The sequence below is a fragment of the Scyliorhinus torazame genome, chromosome 10 (assembly GCF_047496885.1).
Source record: "Scyliorhinus torazame isolate Kashiwa2021f chromosome 10, sScyTor2.1, whole genome shotgun sequence".
Taxonomy (NCBI): Eukaryota; Metazoa; Chordata; class Chondrichthyes; order Carcharhiniformes; family Scyliorhinidae; genus Scyliorhinus; species Scyliorhinus torazame.
The window spans coordinates 55,972,341-55,987,398 of record NC_092716.1 but is presented as its reverse complement, the minus strand read 5'-3'; the positions used below and the strand labels follow the sequence as shown (position 1 = coordinate 55,987,398).

The 15,058-nt window shown below is 40.3% G+C and overlaps 1 protein-coding gene across 9 annotated transcripts in view; it reads left to right on the top strand.

Moving 5' to 3' along the window:
• The window catches only part of znf536 (zinc finger protein 536), a 783,894-nt gene that overhangs the window by 527,290 nt on the left and 241,546 nt on the right, over positions 1 to 15,058 (top strand). For all 9 annotated transcript variants that reach the window (XM_072518138.1, XM_072518143.1, XM_072518141.1 and 6 more), the window contains one exon: positions 7,152 to 8,798. In XM_072518138.1, the coding sequence (XP_072374239.1) occupies positions 7,152 to 8,798 (1,647 nt within the window). The remainder of the gene's footprint in view (positions 1 to 7,151; positions 8,799 to 15,058) is intronic.

The following is a 15,058-nucleotide window of genomic DNA, read 5'->3' as shown; positions in this document are numbered from 1 at the left end:
TAAGAGCAGAGAAATTAAGCTAGAACTGTATAAAACACTAATTCCACAACTGAGTACTGTGTGCAGCTGTGGTCACTGCATTACAGGGAGGATGTGATTGTACCAGAGAGGATACAGAGGACGGTGAAATCGTCCCATAATTTGTCATGGGGGTGGTTCAGCGGATTCAAGTTAAAGTGCTGAACAGTGCGTTTAGAGCGCAAATGAGAGAAAATTGGTACAAGACATGAAGGGGACAAAAGGAACCAGCAAAATCAGAGTTTGGTTATTGACCATGTGCAGCTCAATTGAATTTCTCCCTTGGCGATTTATACCCAACTAGTTATGTTTTCTCTCAGTAAGACCGATATACATTGCTTTTTAATTTTCTAAGCCCCATTTTTAAGCCCTGTTCATCCATAGAGTTTCAATGTGTACTGCTCACTGCTGTATGGACACTTTTGTTTCACAATTTTCAGTAATACTCCTCTGGGACTGGCAGAGAGGCAGTATATTTGCATCAGGGAGGGCCAATTATACCAGTTATCCCTGCCCATGAGATATATTATCCCAGTGCGTTGAAATGTTCAATTCAGCATACTGGCAAAGGACGGGCAAAACTTGAGCTCAAATAATAGGCTGCACCTGGGACCTAAACTTGTGGCCATCTGGTCAGCAGGCAGGTGTTCTGGTGCCCGTGTTACAGCCCATCCAACTTACCACCATAGCTTCCTGAATAGTGTCACGACAGAATTTATATCCAGATTAATAGCTTATAGCAAATCTGGCAAAAAGGAATTAACTGAATTTAAATTCCCAAAAAGTTAAAGAGGTAATGTTACCATATTAATTTTCCAGCAAAGATTTAGTAGGAAGATGTCCATTAGTGAAATTAGCTACAGTTTCTGGCTAGCTAACAATGTGAAGTATACAGTAGGGCACGGCTAATGAATACCGCAGTGGGTGATATTTCATTATACAAATTAATGCTCACATTTTAATGGGAAAGTCACAAAATGAATCTAGGCTTCAATGACAGCAATTAGAAACACAGATTGTCCCCTTCTAGACAAGGCACTGTTTAGCAATAAGCAGCTGTGCAATAGTCTTCATATTTACAGCATATAGGCTTAGGGGAATCATGTGGACAATTTATATTAATGCACTGTAGCTTTCCTGTGAAGAATATTTATTTCAGCCTTTCTAAGTGAATAAAGCTCAACATTTTAAAGTATTAGTGCTTTATTATCAGATGATATGTAATGCATACACATTAATATAAAATTATAACAAAGGAATTTGTAGCTTATTAAAATTATTTTAAATCAAAAATCACACATCATGGTTTGAAGATAAAGGTTAGTCTGTTGCCTATAAAATCAATCCATTTATCACAAGTGAGTAACTCTGGTAATGGGCAATCTGTGTTGAAAAACATTTTATAAAGCGCTGAGACTAATTTGAAAATTTGATCAGATAGAAATCATTTACCTGATGTCTGGAAACAGCATGACATATATCAAGGATAACATTTTAAATAACCAGAATAAACCATAACACTTTTCAATTTTTCCTGTATGTAAGCCCATGCTTCATTACGATTTTGAAATGAGGTCATTTAGTCCGATTGGGTGACCTTTGACCTCTTCAGAATATTTCTCACTCTACTGTAACATGTGCCATCTTGAATAATACAGGTTTAAATATGATAGTTCGACAGTGTACCTGGTACAAATAAAATGAAATAGTTAACCAGGCATTAACTATTTCAGGGGTTAGAATATTCATCTTTGTTCCAAAAGACAGTTTAAAGATGTTGAATGCAAAGAAAAATGTTTTCAAATTGCCACTTTTTAAAAGTTTGAATTTTATCTTTATCATTCAACCTTTAATAATTCCTACCTTAATTTTGCAGCATAAATTTTTCAGGTACTTAAAGATATAGAATTATTCAAAAAAGCAGAACTCATTTTTGCACCATTACCTGCAGGATGATTAATAACCAGTGGACACCTCACACATATATGCAGATATTAATCCAAGGTTACATAATGGAAAATTGAGAGGCATCCATTGAATAAGTTATTCAATGCCCTCTTTGTTCATCATGAATAAAGCATTCTTGTGTATGCTTCATTCATTACTACTAAAACAGGCATTTAAGAAAAAATGATAACCAGGACAAGGTCATATAGCTGGACTTATGGAAGATATGAGCCTGTATCTGGTATGCTGTGAATGTCAGTTATTGTATTTAGCGCAGTCACCCTGCACAGATGCAGACTATGTTGTTTAACTTGAATCTGATTACCTTGTATTTTAGATGATGTGAACCAAGGATGATCAGGTACTCAACGCAAACATCAGAATGTAGCAGCGTTAATTGAAAGCCTCATTGGTAGGAAAGTGGGTGACAAATTAATGTTGGGATATAAATACAATGCTTTTCATAATAAGGACCAACCTGGCTTGCAGGCACTTCATGCAGCACAGAGGTTTGATTCCATATGCTGCACCAAATATAGGCCAATGTCCTGATTGTGTGCAGCCTTCAGTTTCGGCTCAATCAAAATCAGATACTGGCCCTATTCCACCAGATTTAGGTTTGCCATTCCAGCAGTGATCTCATCTTTTTGAACCGAGCCTTCATTACACCATGAAAACACATTTGTAAAAGTATGCATTTTGGACATATTCCCAGTTGTCTGTCAATGAATGGTCAGAGTTTTGCTCAATATGAGCACTACTTCAGCTATTTCGACTATGTTTACCCCGATGTTACCAGACACATTTTTAAAAGATTTTTTGCTGAAGTAATTTTCAGCAAATGCCAGCATTCCTCCACTACCTAAACCCAAGTAACAGTTCATCATGTGTGACCACATTAGTGAGAGTTGATGGACATGCAACTATAGGGTCTTGAGCCTGATCTCATTCAATGCCTGCATGAATGCACTTTACAGTTGAACTCATTGGAAAGCAAATCTACCTTTCGGTCAAGGCACAGTGAACCTGTGACCAATTGTCGCTTCCCTAGTGCTCCTCCAGATGAAATTGGTAAAGTGTGCGCAGGCTTGGCTTCAAACCTGTGACCTTTCTACTCTGTATAGCTCAGTGCCCTCCACCCATTCAGACAACAGGTGAAATGAAAACTGAGCATTAGATCCATATGTAAATACATTGCAACCAATTTAGGTGCTGGAATTGATTGGCCTGACTGTACCCAAAAAGCGGTTCCAGACCCAATTTACATGTGAACAGGAAGCTCCAGATACTTTATGGGCACTCCCAATCAGCTCAGCAGGGAAGAGGATTTCAATTTCCTGATAAGTCTGGAGAAGCAATCAGGTCGGAATTGGCGATTAGGAAAGGGGAAAGCAATTGAGGGAGAGGGAGGATGGGGAGGGAAAGGGAACTGCGCAGCTTGTCTGTTGAAACCTTCATCCATGGCTTTGTTACCTCTGGACTTGACTATTCCAGTACATTTGTGGTTCCCCATCACATTCTATCCTTGGAATTGCATTGGAAATATCTCTAGCAATCTCTCTAGCATCGAAAAGGATGCAGAGGAGATTTACCAGAATGTTGCCTGGTATGGAGGGAAGATCTTATGAGGAAAGGCTGAGGGACTTGAGGCTGTTTTCGTTAGAGAGAAGAGGTTAAGAGGTGACTTAATTGAGGCATACAAGATGATCAGAGGATTGGATAGGGTGGACAGTGAGAGCCTTTTTCCTCGGATGGTGATGTCTAGCACGAGGGGACATAGCTTTAAATTGAGGGGAGATAGATATAAGACAGATGTCAGAGGTAGGTTCTTTACTCAGAGAGTAGTAAGGGTGTTGAATGCCCTGCCTGCAACAGTAGTGGACTCGCCAACACTAAGGGCATTCAAATGGTCATTGGATAGACATATGGACGATAAGGGAATAGTGTAAATGGGCTTCAGAGTGGTTTCACAGTTCGGCGCAACATCGAGGGCCGAAGGGCCTGTACTGCGCTGTAATGTTCTATGTTCTATGTTCTGTAAACATGAGGTTAGTCAAAACTCTACTGCCCGCTATTATGATCCAAATTTTTGGTAAGATCCGGTTAAGGATCAATAACATTTTGTTTGAAGCAGACAATGTATGAAATTTATGTGCCAGGGAGGCCAATCGCCCCGGGAGCCTCGATCCCCTGGGAGACCAGTTCTGCCTGGTTCCCATTTGTAGGGACCAGTACAGAACGGTGCTAGCCTAGTGTCTCTGAGGCAAAGAGTTAGATCCCAATGCCTTGAATAGATCAGGTGAGCTGCATATTAGAGTGAGACTAGCTACTCACTCTAATAAGCAGATTTGCCAAATACTGATGGACGGGTTCTAGATCCCGTTAGATCCTGCGAGGCATGGTGAGCCGCATAAATCCTGGAAGACGTCTATCCCAGCATCTACCAGCTACATCGCACCTCCGTTCACCTGACAGGGGCTACGACGCAGCCGATAGATCATGCCCTCTCTCTATATCTTGAATGATTCCAGTCTTAGCCTTTGAAAATCTCACCTTGGAATTCTCTCTAACTGTTGCTCCAAATCAGACGGCTTCAAAGGTGGCTCAATTTTCAGGGTTTCAGTCTCGTCAATTGAAATTCTGTTATCCTGAATTTCTGAATCCATACTCAAACTCCAACTCATAAGCACAACTTCAGCTCTTTGGCCGCACTGAGCTGAATACTATTGCTCCAAAGAGGATCTTTGCCCCAGTGACCTGCAGCATGGAGTCACCAACATTCTGCTGTCCACTTCGATGCTGGGGCTTCTACTGAGCCCTCTGTGATTGCCTGGGCTTCTCCTGAGCTTTCATTGAATGTCAGGGTCTCCTGAGCTCTCTGTGAATGCCAGGGCTTCTCCTGAGCTTTCATTGAATGTCAGGGTCTCCTGAGCTTTCATTGAATGCCAGGGCTTTCCCCGAGCCCTCTTCGCTGAAAGTCTATGAAGTGAATCCCCTTTTCTTGCTCGGAGCTTCTTTCTATGCTCCTCTGTTTTTAACTTAATTGGTACCTCTTCCTGTCCCTTTCCCCTTTGTAGGACCCTTCTTTTAGGACCTCTCCCTAGTCTCTTTGGGACTTCTCCCTCTCTCTGCCAGGGACTCTACTTTGCAATGGTGCTCTGTTCCAGGTCACATCATCTGGGGTTTTGCATCTTCCTTTCCTTTTTGTGTCGGGTCTCTGGGCCTATTTTTGGCTCAAAGAACTTAAAATGCAGAACTGCACATGCGCAGCCTGTTCCTAGTCCCAGAATAAGCAGAAACATTGAGGTTGGTCAGGATTTGGAATTCCCAAATTCTACTCTCGACGTAAAGGTGAGTTGACTTTAATAACACCTTTTTCCTTTGGAAGAAAGAAAGCTTCACCATAGTGAAGGTTATCTCCACCAAGATAATCTGCTTTCATTTACTTCTGGCCAAATGAGCAATCCCAATTTTAATTGCTCCACCTTAATTAATCCATGCCTTCCAGTACCTAGGCCTTAAACTCTGTAATTTCCTCTCTGAACCTCTTTGTTGCTCAGCCTCTCTCTCTTCTGTTCAGATCCTCTCTACAAACTATCTCTTTGACCAAGCTTTTAGCCTTCTTCCCTAATAGTTTATTGTGGTTCTGTGTCAAATTCTGCTTCATAGGTCTCCTGTAAATGAGGTTCTTGACGACGTTATGGACACTGTATAAATATACTTTTTTGTTGTATTGTTGTTGTTGAACGGGTAGTGAAGCATTGGCTCCACATTCAGGTAAGTATTTTTATTTTTTGGGTAGGAGCCTCCAGTGGTCTCTTGAAGGTCTACCAAATGTACACCACATTTCCCGTGCCAGGTGTGTTCAGGGCAATCCAATTTTGCAGACATTTGTTCCCCTAGATGCATATGCAAATGTCCTAACACCTGTTTCAGCTGCAGGCCCTGGATGTCTCTTTATTTACCTTTACCAATAATGCATGTACATGATCCACCTATCATATAAAGGCGGTGCATCAAGTTTATAAACAAACCGCTTAATGGCTTTATCTGTCAGCCTTGAATAGCAAGGGAAAACTATCAAAAATAGAGTAACGCCTTTGTCATTCATTGGAAAAATTCTGACCAACTTTATATGTTTTACATATGAAACACTTTCTCAAATTAATTTATGTAAAAAGTGTAATACTTATGCTTAAACAAATGAGTTATATTGTAGTTTAATTAGCTAAGGAAGAGCTTGGAGTTCCGAGTATTTCCTTTTGAGCTCACTCAATCTGGGGCCAGCGTTTTTGTACCTCCACTCTTCAGATTAGAGAACATGAAAAGATGTTTAATTAGAGACTACTCAACCCACTTTGCTTTGTTTCTGATTATAAGAGATTAGAACGAGAACAGAAACTCATTGACAGAGTTGATTAGGGTGTAATGGATGGAATGCGATGATTTTATTCTGCATCCTCTTCATCCATAATATTCCATTTTAAGGAATAATGTAATGTGTGGAGAAAAAAAGTTTTGCTGAAAAATCTAGTAATATGAGTAGGTACAAAATGACCATTATCATAATACATGAGTGAAATCTATATTCCTTCAAAACAGAGAGATTATGGAAATATATGCCTAAACCAGATGATTTATGAGGTGACTATTAGCTTAAAAACCCCTGTTACATGAACACAGCAAAATGCTGCTTTTATTTTTTCTCTTTTAAACATTTTCCAAACCAGTGCAAACGTAAATCTGTATATTTAATTGAAAATGGATACAAATGTGCACAAATCATTCTGCATGTTTAAAAAATGTTTTATTTACACTATTCATTGAATGTACCTTGAACTACGGAAGTAGTGTTTGAACCCGTGTTATTTTCTGAAAATTGTTAAATTAATTCTTGAATGGTGTTTCACAAATAATGATAAATTACTTGTGCAGTGTGTCATCTGCTAATTATATCCATGATTTACTACATTGTAAGTCTTAAATCATTCATTTCAATATTTCATAAAATGCTATAAAGTTTAAGGCTTTGAAATTATTTGATATGTTCAAACTCCTTTATGTTTTTCTAACCATGCTCTCTCTTTCGTCCCACCAAAGAAGTCAGTTTCTTGTTCTTGGTCCAAATAGCGCTGAAACATTTGTCGTTGAAAACAAAAGCTTACTACTTTCTTTCAATTATTCAGGGGAAAAACCGTATAAGTGTCCTCACTGCGACTATGCCGGAACCCAATCAGCATCCCTGAAATATCACCTGGAACGCCATCATCGGGAGCGGCAGAATGGAACAAGTCCTTTGCTGGGGCAGCCTCACACACAAGAGCATTCCGAAGAGGCAGCAAATAAAAACCAGGTGTTTATGAGGCCAGAAATACTGAGGGGAGGAACGAAAAGCATGCCCGGAACTGACCTCAGGAGTGGCTTGGTGCCTCAGCAGTGGCCTGTGGGAGTGATTTCGGCTGCAGAATGCCATGGACTTGGAGCCGGTGTCACACCAGAGCATCAATCTGAAAATCTGAAAACTACTTCTGAGGTGTGTAGTGAAGAGACTCCAAGTCTTTCTGATCTGAGCAGAGCTTTCCAGAGCCTGGCTGGAAACGGAGTCAATTTCCAAGGGTCTTTGCAAGCCTTCATTGATACTTTTGGACTGAGATCTTTGGAGAAAGAAAAGGAAATGATGGAAAGAGTCTATAGCGAAACCACATGTGTAAAACAGTCCAACTCAAAACCAACACTTGAGAAACACACAAAGAATGCAGGCTCTGAAGATTGTGAAGGGAGGGCTGAAGGTCAGCCATCTGAAGAAAAGGCAGTTGTCAAATCTAGATCAACTGCAGAAAAGTCCCAATATGAACCGTTGGATTTGTCTGTGAGACCTCCGTCACATGATTCTGCCTCAATTCCCGGTGCAACCGTTACCATTCAGGATAACACTACTTGGCATGGGTGCCTATTCTGTTCCTTCACAACTTCTTCAATGGAACTAATGGTTCTTCACCTTCAAGCAAATCACCTGGGAAAATCAAAACAAAAAGAAAGTCTGTTAGGATTCGCTGGTAATGGAAATGATCTTCAAGGGGAGCCTTCCTCTTTTGCAAAAAAAACCTGTTTGCCAGTGTCTCCTGTTGCCACAAAGAAAGATGTGATAGCCACAAAACCACTTGACAAGGCTGACTCTTCCACAGATAATATACTACAACAAGGCCAATCTAGTGATTCCTTGGGAGATCACAACACACATTTTGTTAATCCCATGGACTCTAGTCTGAGCTCTTTAGTGACAGACTTTTACAAACAATTCAACAAATATTCAGATGCCGGTGGTCCAGGAACACCTATCTTGAGTGCAACTCTTGAATCTGAATTGAAATGTCCACCTGAAAATACGGTGAACCTTGTTTCATCAGGAGCTACAAGCATGAGTCCTTTGGGTGAAGTGGGCAATCAACCATGCAGTGATGAAACAGGGTCTGTAAATGATCAAGATGTAGATGATCAAGATGCATTAGCAGACGTAAACCAACCGTTAACCTCTGATGAAGAAAGTTCCGATGAGGAAGATCCGATTCAAAGTGCAGCTCTTTCACAAGGATCAGAGAGTCTTCTAAGCTCCATGGGTAAACCTCAAGGTGGACCTTGGCACAATTTAAATCTTCTACCATCTCACGATATTCCACCAGGACTGGTCAACCAGGAGCATGTTCATGACCACCAGCTTCTGGACCAGCAGATGAACATGCTCTCTGTTCTGAGAGCTTACAGCACAGACAACATGGCAGCTTTCAATGGTAGTTCAATCAGCAGCAGCAGCACTAAAAGATCAGACTTATCAGGTGGGTGTCAAATAAATCCAACTTTTAAAATGCAATGAACATGCAGGCCAGCTAAATCCCTTTCCGAGGCATGGTTTTAAGGAATCTCAGCATAAACTCACAATATTGTTGTTGCACTGTGTATTTTGCTAACCTCGACTCATCACTTTTCTCAAGTTTTCATATCCAATTGAAGCCATTCGCATTCAGATCAATGATTATAGATATTCACGGCAGAAATGTAATTGCTTAAGAGGTCTTGTTAATTTCAGAAGAATAGGGTGGAAACTTGATAATTGTGAGAGTTGTCCACTGGTTTTACTTTCTACTGAGCAACTAGATAACTGCCTAGGAGTTTAGTAATGGATTCTCTAGCCTTTCAGTTGGTCTTTAGCTGTGCCACCGGTTTCACCAGAACAGACTTGTTGCTGGTAAATGCTGTACCTGTAGCAGCACTAGTCCAACATTACTAGCAACCTGTACAATCCAATTAAATATCTGTAAACCACTGAATGCAATTCTATTGTGTAATGTACAAAGTCTACAGACCTAGAAGAGAACTTTCAACAAATGGAAAAATATTTGTACAGTAAATGTTATAGAGTTTTCTTTTTCTCATGATTTATGTATACACTGGAGATCAAAATGTTTTTCAGACTGGTATCCATTTCTTGGGTGCTTCTTACATACTGTAAAACTCATAATTTTCAGGAAGGAAGTGTTCACTTTGCTATGGTAAAGGTATTTATTGTTTTTATTTAATTCATTCATGGGTTGTGGGAATCACTGCCAATTATTTTGCCCATTCCTAATTTCCCTGGATGAGGTGCTAATGAACCACTGATTTGACCCACTGCAGTCTGTGTGGTGAAGAGATTACCGTAGTAAACTAGGGAGTTCCAGCAATTTTGGCACATTGACGATGAAGAATCAATATTATATATTTCTAAGTCAGGGTGGTGTGTGACTTGGAGGGTAACTTGAAGGTCCTGGTGTTCCCATGCATTTGCTGTCCTTATTCTTCCAAGGAGGTCGAGGTCATGGGTTTGGGAGGTACTGTTGAAGAAATTTTAAATTGCTTGGATCTTCCTTACATAACAACAGTCATCGCATTTCAATGTAATTCATTGCGTGTGAAGCACTTTGAGATGTGTGATGAACACAACTCGAATGCAAGTCTTTCTTATTTCTTACCTTCATTATTATACTTTTGTTGTATACACATGGTACTTTGACTGCAGTTTTGGGCATAGATTTAATTATGTCTAAATAATTAGCCAATGGCCAAAGTGCATCCTACATTTTGGCTAGTAGAGTTCAGTTGAGATTATCTTAACTGATGGATGAAGTGGTGGTGGTCTTATGCAGTTGACCACTGGAAAGGAGATGGCACCATCCAATCAGCCCAATTGTTCCATAAGCAAACTGCAAAAATGCTTTATTTTTTTCTGCTGGGAAGTGTAATTGAATTATAACAATGAGCTTGACATGAGCTTGACATGCACTGGCCTACTAAACTCAAAAAGGCAGAAAAATTGATTCTTGTGCTTGTGTTTCAGCTGTCCAGCCAATACTAAGTTTGTAAAGCCAGGTCCATATACACAATCATTGTTGCTCGAAAGAGTTACCCTGCAAAAATCAAAGTAGGATTAGTATAGTCCTGCATCTTTTTTTTCGTGCACTACTTAAATTTTTACCAATACCAACTCATACCCAAAACCTGTTTTTATTTTGTAAAGTCACAAGATATAGCAATATTTATTTTAGAGCATATTTCAATTTCGCACAATTGAAAGTGTTACTACAATGTCACTGATGATACAGTAGCTAAGGCACTTAACTCACAATGAAACAGTCATAAGTTTGAGTGACCTGCTTTGCTGTCACATTAATCCATCAATCGTATGAACATTTTAAAAAATTGACTATATGCCTTATGGGAAAGAAAAAAAACATGTCTCATTCTAGAGGAAGGGAACTTCTTGTTTATCAATGGCCAACGTACCAAGTGTTGGCAACTTTTGCCAAGCTCTAAACCAAATGGGGTGGGATCATTGCTTGAGTTTTAACATTCACTTTTCTGCTGATTGGAAATGTTAAATTAATGTATCCACATCATGAGGCATTGACATATGTAAAGAAAAAGGCTTGTTACTTTCAAACAAAATAGTCTTTTGGACCGTGTTTTACATCTGAGAAATTCACATTTAGCTCTATCCAATGCTGAATTGGTTAATTCGAAAACAGAGAAGTGGAAACTTTAAAGATAATTTTGCTCTGGGAAAAGCCGCAAAAAGATGCATGAAGATAGAAGCATGTGGAAAAAGGACAGGTGAAAAGTGAAGATGCATTTCACCATGTAATTTGTACATATGCAGTAACTGCTTGTAAGAAACATGCCCAGCAAGTATTATATACATCATATACTGCATGACATTTAACTCATTTTAGTCATCTGAAAGCTGGGCTGGATTCTCCAGTTCACCTAGCCGTGTGTTTCTAGGCTGTGCACTGTTCGCTGGCTGCGGGATTCTGCCTTCCCACCGCTTGTCAATGGGATTTCCCATTGAAGCCACCCCACACCACCGGGAAACCCGTGGGCAGGGATGCACTGCTGGTGGAAAAAGCGAATCACAACGACCGGAGAATTCCAGCCTTATAATGGTGTTCCAGTCTTTTCTACGCAATTTAATATAATTTATGCATACATGTATGATTTTATTTGATTTATGTTTTGAAGACATCAAATCTTAAGATTGTTATGCATGGATTTGGGGTAAATGCACGGTAATTTGTGACAAAGTAGATGATAAGAGTGATCAAAGGATTGAGATGAAAGCACAAAGGATGCTCGTGCCATATAACAGAAAATTAAGTGGTGGAGTATTCTTGCTTGCATATGATGACTGAATCATTGGCCAGGATTTCCCTATCCCACCAAGGTGGGTTCTTCCAAGACGGTTGCAACAATGTCTGTTGACTTCGGCGAGATCAGAAGATCCCACCGGTGGGAAAGCCGAGAAAATTCCACCCTAAGTGATGATAAGGAGACATAAACTCCTTTCACTCGAACGTTAAAGCAAAATAGTTCAGAAGCCGGAAATCTGGAATAGAAACTTAAAATGCTGGAAATACTCAGATTGACAGGCAGCATCTGTGCGGAGAGAACAGTGGCACAGTGGTTAGCACTGCTACCTCACAGCGCCAGGGACCCAGATTTTATTCCGACCTCGGGTGACTGTCTGGGTAGAGCTTCCACATTCTCCCCGTGTCTACGTGGGTTTCCTCCAGGTGCTCCGGTTTCTTCCCACAGTCCAAAGATGTGCAGGTTTAGGTGGATTGGCCATACTTAATTGCCACTTAGTGTCCAAAGATTGGCTGTGCTCAATTGCCCCTTAGTGTCCAAAGCTGTGCAGGCTAGGTGGATTGGCCATGCTAAATTGTCCTTTAGTGTCCGAAGGTTAGGTGGTATTACAGGGTAATGGGGATAGGGCGGGGGATTGGGTCTAGGTGAGGTGCTCTTTTGGAGGAACAGTGCAGACTCAGTGGGCCGAATGGCCTCCATCTGCACTGTAGGGATTCTATGATTAATGGGTGGGATTCTTCGGCCTTGTCCATGGTAGGATCCATTGTGAGCGAGAACGGAAAATTTGGCATTCCAGCCAGCACTGCATTCACTTTCAGCAGCATCGGAAAATCCCAGCCATGAATCAGGATGGAAAATTTCGGCCAATGTTTCAGGTTAACAAATCATTCATCAGATTTACAGGATTTATAAAGGGGCTTTGCTGTTCTCAAAATTCCATTTGTCCATAAGTAAAGAATAATATCAGTGACTACAAGACAGAATTTAAGAGTAACGAGCAAAGTGAAACAGAGTTTCTTTCCAATAGCAGAATGGGCTTGTGGAATAAACTACCACAAGAGGTGACTGATTTTGAAGACAACTTAAATGTGTTTCTAAAGAGAGAAGAAATAGTGGGATATGTTGAGTGGGAAAGCTGTGATCAACCAGGTTTCTTGAACCAATGGTGTTTTCCTGCTCTTAAAATATCTTATACTTTTGATAAAATTGGGCTAAATTTTCATTGGCTCTGCTCCTAGTGCAGAGTCAAGAACACATTACAGGACTGAGGACAAGTCAACATGTCTGACTTGCAGGGCTCAGAACTATTTGCTCATTCATTTTAATGATGAGAAAGTTGGGAACAATCGAGTTGGATACACTCACTCCTGCACGTGATGCTCTGACCCGTCTCCCACAAGCAAGATAACACTGGAAGCAGGGGCTTTTACTCTGTTAGAGTTATAGGGCTGGATTCTTCCACCCCATCTGCTACAAGAATATCACGGGCGAGTCACGGACAATGGAGAAATCCATTGACCTCGGGAGGGATTCTCTGGTCGGCGGGTGGACGCGGCCGGAGAATCTCGCCCATAGATTTGTTACAGCACAGAAAGACGCCCTTTGCCCATCGTGCCTTTTCCGGCCATCAAGCACTTATCTATTCTAATCCCATTTTCCAGCACTTTGTCCGTAGAATTGTATGCTGTGGCGTTTCATGTACTCGTCTCAATGTTTCTTAAATGTTGTGAAGAAACTTTCATTTTACTTTCAGTCTTTTATGCATTTGATTTGTTGTACCCTAGTTTCTCATAATTGTCAATCTTTCTTATGACTTCTTCACCAAAGTAAATAAACCTCTTCATAATCTATTGCCTATCTTACAATAACATGTACTTTACTTGCCTTTGGAAGAACAAATGATAGCCAGTGCACAGTAATAAAAAGTGAGTTTGTTTTTGGTCCTTGTACTAAAGAAATTAAATTAGTCCAGTTGAATATGTCAGTTAGAAAAATGTGCTGTAATTGGAAATTCCCAAATTTTACAGACGTCTTCAATAATTTATATTGCTTTTATATTAAGCCTCAATGTACATATAGACAAAAATTAATGTACAGTTAGACAAATATTGACAATAACTCAGGCATCAGACCAGCTATCGGCCTTCCTGGAACACTGAATTAAGAGTTACAAATATACTTCTGCTGATAATCAATTTTGTCTTGTGCGTATCCGTGGCTTATGGATCAAAGGCAAGTAAATGGAGTTGAGGTACAGATCAGCCATGATCCAAGTGAATAGCAGAACTTATGCTGGCCTATAGACACTGCAGTGTACTGGGAGCTTAATCATGTTTTAAGAAAGGGAAGCGGAGAACATCAGGGGCAAATCCGGGATTTGAAGTGACGAGAGGGGGAAACGTAATGCATGTCAGAAAAAAAATAGGGAGATGCATCTTTCTCCACCTTCCCCTGCCCAGTAGCTGTACCAATAAGGCTCATGCAGCATGGATTCACACCAGAAGGTAGAGCTCTGAGGTGATGGAAAGACATGTTTTAATTACTTGCAGGAAGTTTTCTGCATGTTCTGCATGCACTTATAACTTACTTTGGGCTTCTTTCAATGTTATAAAGGAAGCACTGCTTCCACCAGTGCTCATAATGCTGTCAGTTAGTCACCAAGGAGTGAACCTGCAAACAAGAATCTAAACATGGATATGCAGCAGACTTTCATTGCCAATCTTCTTTTAATTATAGTTTGCATTGTAAACTGTTGGTGTAATTTGGGTCTATTGTCTGTGTGTCGCACTATACACATGTCAGTCTAATACCATTATAAGACTGGTGTCTAGAATATGACAGCAGCCAATGTGTTAAATTTAGCACTGAATGCTGAAATAGTGATGCAGTAAATGTGACTTTTTTGGGAAAATATATAATATTTACAATACATACACAAATTACAGGGGGAAATAGCAATGACCTCACATTGACAGTGAATCTTTTTTATCACTAACACATGGCCACTAGTTCATTTCTTAAACTTTTTTTAAAGTTCCCAATTAAGGGGCAATTTAGCGTGGCCAGTCCACCTACCCAGCACATCTTTTTGTGTTGTGGGGGTGAGACCCACGCAGATACGGGGAGAATGTGCAAACTTCACATGGACAGTGACCCGGGGCTGGGATCGAACCTGGGTCTTCGGCGCCGTGAGGCAACAGTGTTAACCACTACGCCACCATGCTGCACCCACTCAGTTAATTTTGAACAATATTATAATGACACGCAAACATTCATGCTTGATTCAGTCATTTTGTTATCCAAAAGTGTGGGTATGTTTTGAATAGGGAGGCTCCAGGTAGTGCAGCACAATCAATTTAATATTGTTTCTTCCAGATCAGAATTTACATTATATCAACAATTGTATCATTTTTGT